This window comes from Cajanus cajan, chromosome 1 (assembly GCF_000230855.2).
Source record: "Cajanus cajan strain Asha chromosome 1, NIPB_CcT2T_4, whole genome shotgun sequence".
Lineage (NCBI taxonomy): Eukaryota > Viridiplantae > Streptophyta > Magnoliopsida > Fabales > Fabaceae > Cajanus > Cajanus cajan.
The window spans coordinates 76,698,150-76,711,896 of NC_138517.1; the positions used below are offsets into that span (position 1 = coordinate 76,698,150).

The 13,747-nt window shown below is 34.2% G+C and overlaps 1 protein-coding gene across 1 annotated transcript; it reads right to left on the reverse strand.

Moving 5' to 3' along the window:
• Positions 1-10,710: 10,710 nt before the first annotated feature.
• Positions 10,711-12,749, reverse strand: LOC109807463 (MATE efflux family protein). Its single transcript, XM_020369991.3, has 2 exons — positions 12,531-12,749; positions 10,711-12,404 (listed from the first exon to the last, which is right to left on the reverse strand). Exons 1-2 carry the CDS (start codon positions 12,576-12,578, stop codon positions 10,839-10,841), a joined length of 1,614 nt encoding a protein of 537 aa, XP_020225580.1. The 5' UTR covers positions 12,579-12,749; the 3' UTR covers positions 10,711-10,838.
• Positions 12,750-13,747: the final 998 nt, after the last annotated feature.

The window sequence follows — 13,747 nt, forward strand, 5'->3', positions numbered from 1 at the left end:
TGTTTGGATTAAGGTAAAGTGAGTGAAAAGTGTAGAGAAAGTTTGTGAGTGAATTAATTGATGTGATAGATAAAAATAAATTTTTTAATTGATGATTTTGTAAGATTACTATTTTGCCCTTAGGTTAAAAAAAAGTTTATAATTATTATAATTAAAAGATAAATATAAACATTTTAACTAAAAAAATAAATATAAAATCTTAATTTAAAAATAATTTAATTTAAATATTTTCTTTAAATTTAATGATAGATAAAAATTAAAAATTTAATAGATGAATATGTAATTTACAATTTTACCCCTGGATTAAAAATGAGTATAATATTATTTATCGTAAATAATAATAATTACAATAAAATTATATTAATAGGTATAATTTATTAAAAAAATAAATAATAATAATAATAATAATAATAATAATAATAAATATCAGAAAAATAATAAGAATCATAATAAATAATAATGATACTAATTATAATAAATAATAATAATATTAATAATAATGATAATAATAATAATATTTATAATAATAAATAATAATAACAAAATATATTATGATAATTATATTTTCTAACATTATTTTATTAATGTTTATGAATGTTATTATTTTAATTTTATAAATATGTATTACTTTATTTTTTTTATATTTCCACTTTTTGATGTCAATATTTAAATAATATAATTTTATTAGTATAAAAAATGTACAATAAATTTTTTGAAAGTTAATTAATAAATTAAAAAAATTGATAAATCATTGACATAAATTAGAATGAAATGAAGATACATTTGTTAATTGTACAAGTTAATTTTTACCAATTAAAAAATTAAGAAATTTTTAACATTACAAATTTGTGATTGCATTTTTACCTATAACAGCCAATTTGGAACGGTTCGTTCTTAACTAGGGTTTTTAAGCCAATTTACTAGTTTGGAACGACCTGTTCCAGTTTGAGAACGGCTCATTCTAGGCACATAATCGATTATGTATGGCACATAATCGATTATGTGCCATGCATAATCGATTATGCTGGCCCATAATCGATTATGTGTCATGCATAATCGATTATGCACGTGATTTTCAGAAGGGCAACCACGTGTTTCAATCCTTGCCGATGTGGCTTTCTCCGCTTTTCTCCATGGTTTAATATCGAAGAACCCTCCGTACAGCTCTCCCGCTTTTCCCCGATTTTCTTTCTTCGTATTTCACTCGAAACAAACACGTTCCATCTTCGCTTTTCGTTCGTCGTGAACAGTAAATTAGCGGAAACAAACAGGGGCTTAGGATATAGACATTATCTTCCAATAGGTTGTTGCTTCCTGCAATTTAAGCAAGTCACCTCCTTATCAAGACAAAATTTTGTTTCAAGACCAAGATAACCACACTTTTTTCACCTCTATGTCGGGTAGAAAGAGTAGCTCCCCCATTTCAATCACTAGTTGGAGAGATAGTGATGTACTTTTGTCCACTAAAATGGTTACTATGTTGACTTGCTAGGGAAGAGTAAGGCTTTCCATGATCATAACATCCAAACCTATTTTTGCTTATGGGGCACTCTTATAATGTGTTGCCTTGACTTTGTTATCCTTATCATAGATCCCACACCGGTTCACTAGTATGAAAAATTGGCCAATCTCCTAGTAGTTAACAAACTAATTGATCTTCAAGTGCAAACTATTGATGAAATTACAACACTTAGATCTTTCCTTCACCTTAAGGTTATAGTAAGGGGAATACATGATAATTGCACAAACTTTTCTACATACTTCATGACAATCATGCTTCCTTATAACTTGAGTTTTAGGAACTCCACCTCTTTTTAGTTATAGAATCCTTAGGAAAGTCTTCTCCAAGAAAATTTCTTTAAAAACCTCTCAAGTTATGGCTCTAACTTTAGTGACCAAACATTGGCGAGTGTTTTTTCTGCCAATACTTAGCCTCCTTAATAAGTATGAAGAAACTAAGGGATACCTTCTATCCATTTGGACACACCATTGCATAAAAAGTCTTCCCAATTTCCCTCAACTAATCATGAGCTACAATAAGATTGTAGCCTCTCTTGAAAGTAGGTGAATTGTTCCTTTGAAAATGATCCAACCCATTGTATTAAGCAGCTCTGCTAACTCCACGAAAATTATGATTTCCCACTACCTATGTTAAGGTTTATAAAGCATCAATTATTGCACAACCATTTCTACTAGCCATTTACTCCCTTTATTTGTTGAGATAATACAAAAGGTAAACAAAGGTAAAATCATGCAACAAAACAACAAAAGCAAAAATATATCAAACTTGTCAAAGTACACATATACAACATGAAAAAAACATAATGCATTGGTTGGAAGAACCAACCTACTTTGATTTGACTAAATATGACACCTCTACCCATTTATTAAAAATCAATTTAAAGCCAACCTCATTAACAACTAATCGAAAGCAAAAATATATCAAACTTGTCAAAGTACACTTGATGGATTCCTCCTTCCATGAATAATGTATTGTAGGGAGAGGAAGTCCTTGCCCTTGATCTTGTTCACCAAAGGGAAGACACAAAGGAGATTTTTGGGGTGGGAAAAAGGAATGGTTTGCGTGAAGGTGTTTAGGGTGGCGGAAGGTGTTTAGGAATGGTGGTGGTTGCTCACAAGGTTGGCTCACTCCAATGAAAGGTGGAGGCCACTCTAGGGTTCCTATTCTCCAAGGGTGGAGATAGGAGGTGGCTAGCCGAAACTATCCTAGGGACTAAGGATGGATTTTGAGGCACAAAAGGCTCACTCAATATCATATAATCCAAAGTATTTACAAGTGGTGGGGTGTTGGGTATTTATAGGAGGGGAGGCATCTAGGGTTGCATTTGGAGTAGGCAAATGCATTCCAAATGAAATGCAAATGAACCCTAGATGCAACTTGGTGGCCAAGGATGGAATTTTTGGGTTTAGATTGACTATATTTAGGTGCATGATAAGACCATGCAACCTTTGCCCTCCACTTGGGCCTAAGCCTTTCTAACACCAAAAATAGACCCAATAAGCACCAAAAATGTGTCACCCTCTAATTAACACCCTAGCCCAAAATTAAAAACCCTAATAATCTAGAGCACCCCATAATACAAGGGTAAAATGGGAAATAAAAAAGAAAATAAATTCTAAGTCCTAAACACCCCAAAATACAAGGGTAAAATTGGAAATACAAGTAAAATAAATTGTATGACTAAAATACCCCAAAATACAAGGGTAAAATAGGAAATTAAAGACAAGGGCAAAATAGGAATAAAGAAATAAATGCTATAAAACCTAGGAGCTAAGGTCCAAAAAATGGCCTTACTATCCCATTCCTCTTGCCTCCTTTAGTATATCACCTCTTGGTCTTCTCGACCTTAGTGTTATTCCATCATTCTCTCCCTCTTGAAAAGGATTTGACCTCAAATCAAGAGGTTCTTTATGGTGGACGTCATGACCAACAAAAACATAAAAGTAAGCATGAGAGGTAATAGTATATGATATACATGGAAAGTGCATCCTAAGAGGAGTGCCACTAAAAATGCTAAAAAGATTTTCTAAACTAAAAAGACTAGACTCCCTAATGCTAAGGATAGGATCCTCCCCATGATGAAGTCTAGGTGTATAACTAAAACCTAAAAAGGTAAAAAGACTAAAACTATAGCACACTAATGCATTAGTCCTAAAAACTAGAACATCTTGCCTAAAGTACCCTATGTGGTAACCTAGGCATTTCCTAGAAAACAAAGGAAATACAACTAGAAAATTTCCTAAGCAATTTTGGATTATATTATTTGTTGGATAGTTATGAAAAGAATTTGTCACAAGGAACCTTGAAGGTTCATATGTTATATCCAACAAATAATATATTCCATAAATTGGGTGCATTATTGACACAACTAAGGTAGGAAAAGTCCTACACAAAGGAAGGCTATCTACCTTGGGCACCACCAAGGAAGTAGCACAAGAAGTGGAACTAAGTGAAGTCCATTTCTTCTTCACTAAATCTTGAAGTTGAGATTCTTTTTCTTTAAAAAGGGTTTGTTTTTGAATCTCCACTTCATGACTAGTGGCAACATGGGAGAAAGAGTTGAGGTCTTGATGAATAAAAAGAGTTTCTTTTAAATCATTTTCAATGGGAAAGTGACTCTCTTCAAGCATAAGCCCTTTGGAGGAAACATTATCCTCCTTACTCTTCTCTAAGAGTGTTTGTTGTTTTTCATTTTCTAACCACTCTTGAACTTTTTCTATGCTTTTCTTCATTTTTTCTTTCTTTTCTATTTTCTTTTCTTTTTCTTTTCTTCTAAGTTCTTCCTCTCTTTTTGTATTTTCCTCCTCATGCATACTCCTAGGGACTCTAACTTCTTTTCCTATTTGAGATCTAGTTGGAACAATCCTAGGTTTGGATCCACTAGTTTCTACCAACTTTGCAAGTAAATTTCTTATTTCCTCATTATTCTTTTCAAACTCTTTTTCTTTTTGTCTTAATTCTTCCTCTCTTTTTATATTTTTTTTTAGGTACTCCTTGAGTTGCCTAAGTTCATCCCTAACACTATACCTAGTACTACAAGAATTATGACCATGTGCACTAAAATGATCACTCATCTTTGATCAAGAAAAAGGTTTTCACAAATTGTTTTTAAAGGGGGTTAGAAAAGTTTTCACAAAGAGTGAGTGATAAAAAATGGTTTTCACAAAAGGTTTTCAAAGTGCAAGATAGGTAGGAAAAGGCCTAAGTGTACAAAGTGAACTTTCAAGGGGAGGTGGACTACAAAGAATCACTTAATAACCAAGCCCTATCAAGTAAAAATCACTAAGCCTTTTCTACTTTTCTTACAAAACAATTTGGCACAACAATAAAGTGTGTGTGTGCACGTTACCCCTAGTAGGCAAATAGCAAGCCTTCTAAACGAATTTGAAGACAAAGATAAAAGCCTAAACAATTATACTACCAAAAGCTCTAAAACATGCAAAAGGAAAGCACTTAAAACATGTTCTAGTCGAGGTCCTAGGTGAAGGTTTTCAAATCACCTTCAACTACACGAACTAAAACCAAGTTGAAGAGGTTTAGAAATGGCCAAATTACAAACCAAAAGAATGAGACCAAGGCCAAAAACAAAGAGGCCGAAAATAGAAAATTTCAAGCAAAAATTATGCAAAACAAGAATTTAAGTCTTCAAACTCCTCCACTTGGGTTCCTTCACAATGAGCAAACTTGTTAGACCTCTCCAAGTGTTTGTTCACTCCTTTTGATGTGGTGTAAATCCCTCCAAAGGCTAGGCTTGGATTCGGTTCACCCCTCCACTCAAATCCACCAAAGGTGTGAAAATTGACTAGAGTGGTTTTTCACCTACAATCAAAATGAAACCAACCCAAAGCAAGAGTCCAAGAAATAAAACTGAAAAGCACAATTAGGAAAGGCTAAACTCAGAGAGAATTTATGGAGACAAAACAAAAGAGGCCAAGAAAGACAAGCTAAAAAAATTAAGACTCAATCAAAGAAAGGAAGCACACAAAGAGTAATCCTAGAAAGGCACTAGAATTAGGTTAGTGTTTAGTCCACTTGATTAAGTCCTTTATATGTTTCGGTCCAGCCAAAGGTAAGGTCCCAAATTAAGGTCAAAATGTCATAAGTCCAACTCCCAAATGCATAGGTATTGGTCCAAGTCCACAAGTCTAGCAACAAGTCCTTTTTGGTCCAAGAATTTTTTTTTTTTTTTGTTCTTTTCTTTTCTTTATAAGTCTTGGATCCGAAATTTTTTATTTATTAAATTAAGCCCATATGTTGCTTAGGTTTTGCACTTGTGGATGGTCAAAATTTAGGTTAAAATTTAGGAGAAGAAGTGATGACAAGTGGCGGTTTCTTAGAGGTACCTTAAGGAATCTTTTTAGTGGAAAAGGTTTTGTACTAGTTAGTACAAGTTGTTTGCACAATTTTTTTTTTTCAGCCACCTCTTAGATTCTTTTAGGGATCCTTTAAGCATACAAAATTAACCAAAACAAGTGGAATGCAAAGGAAAAGTGGGCAGCAAGTTATATGCATGTGCAAGGAAGCATTTCACACATGGAAACTCAAAATTACAAGGAACATGCTAGGACTATTTAGCATGCATGAATGACCTCTAAAAAGCTTCTAAATGTCATGCCCACTATTATGCAATATGGCATATATTTTGTTCATGTAGTCATGCAAAGTGTTTGGCACATACATGGAATTTATGTGGACAAAATATAGGAAACAAAAGACAAAACTTTAGGTGGATTCAAAAGTAAAAAGTATGTTCATGGCATGTTCATATGAGACTCAAACAAAAAATTAGAAAAGCAAAGCAATAACCTAATAATGGAAACCTAGAAAAAAACAAGGAAGGTTCACAAGGAATGAGAAAATGAACCTAAAACTATTCGGCCACACAAAGAAGAACAAGAAGAAGGAATGACCGAAAGCAAAAAGACTCAAGGAGACAAGAAAAGACTAGATGTTACCCTTGAAGAAACTTGGCTCTTGATACCACTTGATGGATTCCTCCTTCCATGAATAATGTATTGTAGGGAGAGGAAGTCCTTGCCCTTGATCTTGTTCACCAAAGGGAAGACACAAAGGAGATTTTTGGGGTGGGAAAAAGGAATGGTTTGCGTGAAGGTGTTTAGGGTGGCGGAAGGTGTTTAGGAATGGTGGTGGTTGCTCACAAGGTTGGCTCACTCCAATGAAAGGTGGAGGCCACTCTAGGGTTCCTATTCTCCAAGGGTGGAGATAGGAGGTGGCTAGCCGAAACTATCCTAGGGACTAAGGATGGATTTTGAGGCACAAAAGGCTCACTCAATATCATATAATCCAAAGTATTTACAAGTGGTGGGGTGTTGGGTATTTATAGGAGGGGAGGCATCTAGGGTTGCATTTGGAGTAGACAAATGCATTCCAAATGAAATGCAAATGAACCCTAGATGCAACTTGGTGGCCAAGGATTGAATCTTTGGGTTTAGATTGACTATATTTAGGTGCATGATAAGACCATGCAACCTTTGCCCTCCACTTGGGCCTAAGCCTTTCTAACACCAAAAATAGACCCAATAAGCACCAAAAATGTGTCACCCTCTAATTAACACCCTAGCCCAAAATTAAAAACCCTAATAATCTAGAGCACCCCATAATACAAGGGTAAAATGGGAAATAAAAAAGAAAATAAATTCTAAGTCCTAAACACCCCAAAATACAAGGGTAAAATTGGAAATACAAGTAAAATAAATTGTATGACTAAAATACCCCAAAATACAAGGGTAAAATAGGAAATTAAAGACAAGGGCAAAATAGGAATAAAGAAATAAATGCTATAAAACCTAGGAGCTAAGGTCCAAAAAATGGCCTTACTATCCCATTCCTCTTGCCTCCTTTAGTATATCACCTCTTGGTCTTCTCGACCTTAGTGTTATTCCATCAACACATATACAACATGAAAAAAACATAATGCATTGGTTGGAAGAACCAACCTACTTTGATTTGACTAAATATGACACCTCTACTCATTTATTAAAAATCAATTTAAAGCCAATCTCATTAACAACTAATCGAAAGTTCAAACTAAAACCAAATAATGAAAGAAATTTCCAGCAAAAGGGTTAGCACTACAAAAGACATATATCAGTTTAAAATGAAATACAATTGAATAAATGAAAGGTAAGCATAAACTAATTAAACATGTGGTAAAAGTCCAAATCTTGATGTCACATCCTATTAGAGTACTATAATACCTAAAGTAGTAAAGATTGAGGTCTAAAGCCTCTCACTAACATCAACATTAAGTTTTTACTCACTTGCAAATGAGATTGAACCCAAATACGAGACAAACAAAAATAGATAATGAAAAACCTACAACTCATACTCTTGGTGTGATCGTGCTCCCAAGTGCTCAACACCAAACACTCATAACTAGGGAAATGATTCATCAGTGGCTCTTAATTTGAGGTTACAAAGTCACGTTAGGTTAAAACATACTTGTTATAGAGTTAGATTAGAGTTCCCAAAACCAAGTTGACTCCAAGGTTTAAACCCAAAAATCCTTAATGTGACATCTCTAACATAGGATTCTATATCGATATCTCAAAAACTTAAGTTTAATTTTGTAGATATGATGCAAGTCATATATCAATATGTCTCATACAATTCTTAACTTCTCAATTCTTACTACTCAAATTCAACTATTTTCATGACAGATCATATTTCTCTAGAATGTTTCTTCTCTATAAGTTGCATCTCAAGTGCCTTAAGATTTTAAATAACTCATTTACTCTCATGTCTCAATTTCAATTATAAAAATTAGAACTTAGATTTCTGGATCAAGTTCAATTTTCACATGTTTTAGTTCAAGAGAATCAAGCTTAGTGTAGTACCTTTATAGCACCACAGGCACAAAGGCCATTGTCCCTCTTATGTTAGACATGCATCCATTCCTAATTACATAACTATTAATGTTTGTGATTATATACAAGTATAAGAGTTTGTAATAACATGATTTTGATCATGAAGATTCCAATTTCTACTAACCATTTTATTTTCTTACAAAATACCAGTCTTTTTATATCGAAGGAAAGACAATGGTTTTTAGTGATTATTTTTTAATAGCATGAAGCTACTATTTATTAAATTTCTCTCCGTATACATTTTGTTTTACTTGTCAGTACAAGTTATACATTTAGTTTGACTTCAATAATTACAGACTTATTTTAAGAAGAAAAAAAATGTTATACTTCAATTCGTTCCTCATTCGGGTTAACAATGCAAGTTTTCTAGTACATACATATACAGCGTCCAGTAATGCGTACACGCTGCGTCACCATGTATAGTATATAGAAAATGAACACTCTCTAGAAGCATTCAATATGCTTTTTTTTTTCTTTCTTTGGTGAAAGTTCAACATGCTGTTTAATTACGCACTTTGCACAAACCTTTCCCCGTTCTTATTTTGTTGGCCTTTTCTTCTAAGGAGGAATGTTGGACCGACTTACATCCAATAACTTTATGCCTTCATGATCATTATCCTGTTCAAATCAGTTGAGTAGCAACTAATCAAGGAAAGTGCTGATCCCAGAATTAACCAAAAAGCTTTTTATTTTATTTTTGGGTGGGACACAAAATAGGTGGCAGTTAGGTTTCCCTTGACAAGTAACAAAAAGTTGCCCCTGCTTTCGGCTGTCCTCAAAGTGGGGCTATTAGTACGTGGCTGAATTATAGATTAATTATACTACAAATATTTTATTATTATTTAGTTCTGGTCATTTTTTACACATTTGTTTCTAGACAAAGGAAAAAAGTAACATTTACTAATTGATTCATAACTCCCAAGTTATGGACTACTATATAGTGATAGGTAGCTCTTCGAGAATATGCCGGTTGCTTACAAATTGGTACATTTCTGCCAAACGTGTTCGGATATGTCTAATGTCCTGTCTATTCCAATGGAAGTGATATTGGTGGGGAAGAGGGAACATGTCATTACGTTAGGGAGTTAGATTAAAGAATATTTTTTATTTCCTGCTATATATGATTTTGTCATATAATAACTTCAGAAATTTATACTTGAACTTTTTTTGTGGATTATAAACCCACAATTCTCATATCCTTCTCCACCCGTTCGTTGTGGCATAGGTACGTGTTCAGAAAACAAAAGGAAATGTAATATCTCCCGTAAAGTACACATAAATGACATAGGACAATGATTTTTCGTTTGTTCATAAATGTTAGTACCGTAATATTTCTCTTGCCATGTGTCCCTGCACATGCATACTTATACCTGGCTATAACACATGCAAGCACATGCTTAAACCTTCGTAAAATAGGGCATCCAGCCCAAATAAGTCATGTATATGTCCTACTCGTTGTCAACGAGGTCCAAATTTTAAAATTTCTTAAGGCTTTAAACGCATATTCAAAAATTACGTATCTTAATTTTTAAGATATATTCAATCTTTCAACTTTTATGATTTTTATTTGTTTTTTCTCTTATTGATTCCAATACTTGAAGCTCGAGATTTTTTTTACACACGTGACGTATTTAATGCATATTTGAGCTCAATATAATTGGACTTGTTCAATATGATAATATGTTCGTAATCATTGCGCCACAAGATAATAATGTACTGATTGTGATAGCTAATCCAATGTCTGTTATTTCATATTTTAGAAAAAGAAATTAATTTGTGTTAAAATATAAGACTATCATGTCATATCCGAAAAAACAGAAATTTCATACAAGTGGTATATAAGTGGGGTTCACACCTTGTTTCTTATTTTATAATTAAAGTTAAGTTAAATTTAAATTTTTTTAAAATAATATTAGAATCTATCCTAAATTTATTAATAAGTCACTCATTATTTATTTAAATATCAAATTCAATAATATTATACATAAAAGTGCATCGAGAAAAATTTAAATTTTATATTGATTAAAAATAAGATTAATAGAGTATATAAATGATAACGACCTAACTTTATATATTGGTTATGTAGAAGTGAGGTGGATTCAAATCCACGCTCTAATCGGTCATAACAATTTCGATTATAATTGTTTACGCCAGTAACTTAATTGGGTTAAAATACAAATTAATTGATAATTATGTTTACTATACAAATACAATAGGAAGAAAAATTTAATTATATGAATCATTATCTATTAATACTATTCAATAATCAGATAATCCTACTATTACAATTTGCGGACAAAGTTACCAACAACTAGCTTGGTAGAGTTACCAAACCTTGCATGTAATCATCAGCAAGGAAAAAACTAGAAGAAATTAAACATGTGTTAAACAAAAGCTTAATTAATCACAAGAAGAATAATTACGTAAAGTCATGATGATATATCCTTAGCTTGTGTTTCTTCCACTAACGCGAGGATTTTGGGTAACTTTTGGGAGGTATTGTTGTGATTGAGAAAGACAGTAGCTTCTTCACATTTGACTGCTTCATGGTCTCCATGTTGTTCCATTGTGTTAGTGTCACATGATGAAGTCTTTCCTACCAAGGTTTTAGCCTTCAAAGACTCCCTTTCCCAATCAGTGTTGTATACCACAACTAGAATTGAGACCACACATGCTATCTGTGCTGCCAACAGGCCATAGCAAAGACCCACCAACCCTAGTCTCCAAAAGAAAGCCATGACTATGGCCACTGGAGCCCCCACCAAGTAAAAGGAGTAAAAATTTATGCCAGCCCCAACACCAGGCCTAGCACTTCCCCTAAGGATTCCACAGCTTGTGGTTTGAGGACAATTTGCTAACTCACAAACTCCAATTATGGGTAACACACTCATGGTGAGTTCCAAGACCTCACTATCACTTGTGAACACCCTCCCCCATCTCTCTCTCCCCAATGTGGTCCAAACCAACCCCAATGTTGAACTTGCAAGTGCCATTCCTATTGCCACCACAGTTGACAACCTTGCCCTTTGGGGTTGACCAGCCCCGAGTTCATTCCCCACTCTTGTTGAAACCGAAGCACTCAGTGCCGTTGGTAAAGTGTACATGAGAGACGTGGTTTGTATCACTATGCCAGCAGTGGCCAAAGCAACACGCGGGTTGTAAAGGTAACCCGCTAGAATCGTCATGAACTCGTACCACCACCACTCCAAGCACACTCCTAAGCAACTCTGAATGGAGAACCTTATCAGCATGCCCCACTCTTTGCCTAGTGAACTTGTTCTTGTTATTGTGGCTAAAGTTTGGTCTTGTTGTCGTGATGACAAGGGGCGAGATATTAATAAAGGCATGGAAAGTGACCCCTTTGAGACGCGCATGTAGAGCATGTATGATAGGAGGAAGAAAAGGGTGTTGAAGTTGGCAACAAAAGCTGACATAGCTATCCCGGGTACACCAAGGTGGAGTTTGAAGGTCAAAAAAGCCACGATAGGGATGTGTATGAGAACGGAAAGTAAAGTGCACCACAATAGAGGCCAAGTTGTGCCTTTGCTACGTAAATAGATGCGGATTGGGTGGAGGAAGCTGTTGGAAATTAGGTCAGGGATGGAGAAGAAGCAATACATGCTTGCCACCTTGGTTATGTCAGGGTCCTGGTGAAGCCATAGCATGAGAGGTTCAAGCTTGAGCCACAAGAGAGAAATGGGTACTGAAGCCACCAGTAACATAAAAATCGTCCTTTGCAGAGTGAGAGAGACTAGAGACAAGTTTCTTGAACCAAAGGCTTGTGTGCAAAGAGGTTCCATTCCCATGGCTAAACCTGAGAGGACTGAGAAACCGGTTATGTTGGTGAAGCCTATGGCCAAAGCACCACCAGCTAACTCAAGGCTTCCCAACCTTCCCATGCACACAACTAAGATCATGTTTTTGAGGTACCCCACGAGGCTCATGGCTGCTATTGGGACTCCTATGTCCCCCATTCTCTTTAGCTCCTCCACTACCTATAGCAAAAACATTACACACATGAATAATGAAATTATGTCATTGCATAAAACTGCATGCATGTGTTTATAATTAAGTGATGAACATGATGGATGGAACATGGAAGGTTCTGAAAGGAAGTTTACCTCGGCAGTTGTCGGGTATGTCTTTTGGGATTTCTCCTCCGCAACCATGTTTGGTTTTTTTATCTTTCTTGTTTTCGTGTGGTTTGAGATGTGTGATAAAGAGAAATATAGTGGGTGTCTTTTTTCTCCCCCAAACACTCCTCCAAGTACAAGGTGAGAGGGGACCAGGGGAAGAGATGGGAGGGAGCAAGAATATTGGGTGTGTGTGAGAATGCGAAGTGAGATAAGGAACCTTTATATATAAGGTTTGGAAGTGGTGGGGTAGGTATCTGCGTTCGTTAGCATGGTGGCATGGATTCTTTAAAAGCTAAAAGCTATATTACATTATTATCAGAAGCTACAAGAGAAAATATATAATTCCAAAAGCCTAAACTAAAACATTTGAAGTATACAGCTCTATACAATAATGTTCAGATATTATCTCAAAAGTTTATACCTTTAAATAAGGTCAAAGAGAATATATTGTTCTTAGTATTCATTCCTAACACTGGATTGTTAAAATCATGCTAAGAGAAATTAAAATGAAACGTTAATTTAAAGAAGATCACCAACACACAAAAATTCTGCATAAATAGATGGTGAATCCTATTATAACTACTTATATATATATATATACACACAATTTAAATAGATGGGAGGGAGTTGTTGGTTAAATATCTATTCTGCATAAATAGATGGTGAATCCTTGTAATAACATGGTTTTATGTGAAATATATAAGACAATTTAAAATTTTATGTAATTTCGTGATGACAATTTACACAAATTGTACACCATTTTTGCCATTGGATATGCATGAAATCGGCCTTATCGAGATTATGTCACCTTTTGCAAGTGGCTTTTAAACTCAATCAAATCACATATGCATGCCCCTCTTTCCTGATCCATTTTATGTTACTCCAATTAAAAAGTGACACTTTGACAAAAAAAAAAAAAAAAAAAAACAGAATTGCTAAATGTTACAAAAATTTTCAGTACAAATATGAAATATTGTGAACCAACATGTCTTGATATTATTGATTAAATAAAAGGTTAAAAATAACAAAAATAAGGATATTTGTGTCGGATTACAGTTTTCAGACACTACCGTTTGTAAAATGTTATGAATACTAATTTGTATAAAATAGCATTAATTTCGAAAAGAAAAAAAAAATCTAACAATTAGGAAAGACAGTATTACTTAACCATCTGTTGCTTTTTATTTAATTAAATTATAAAA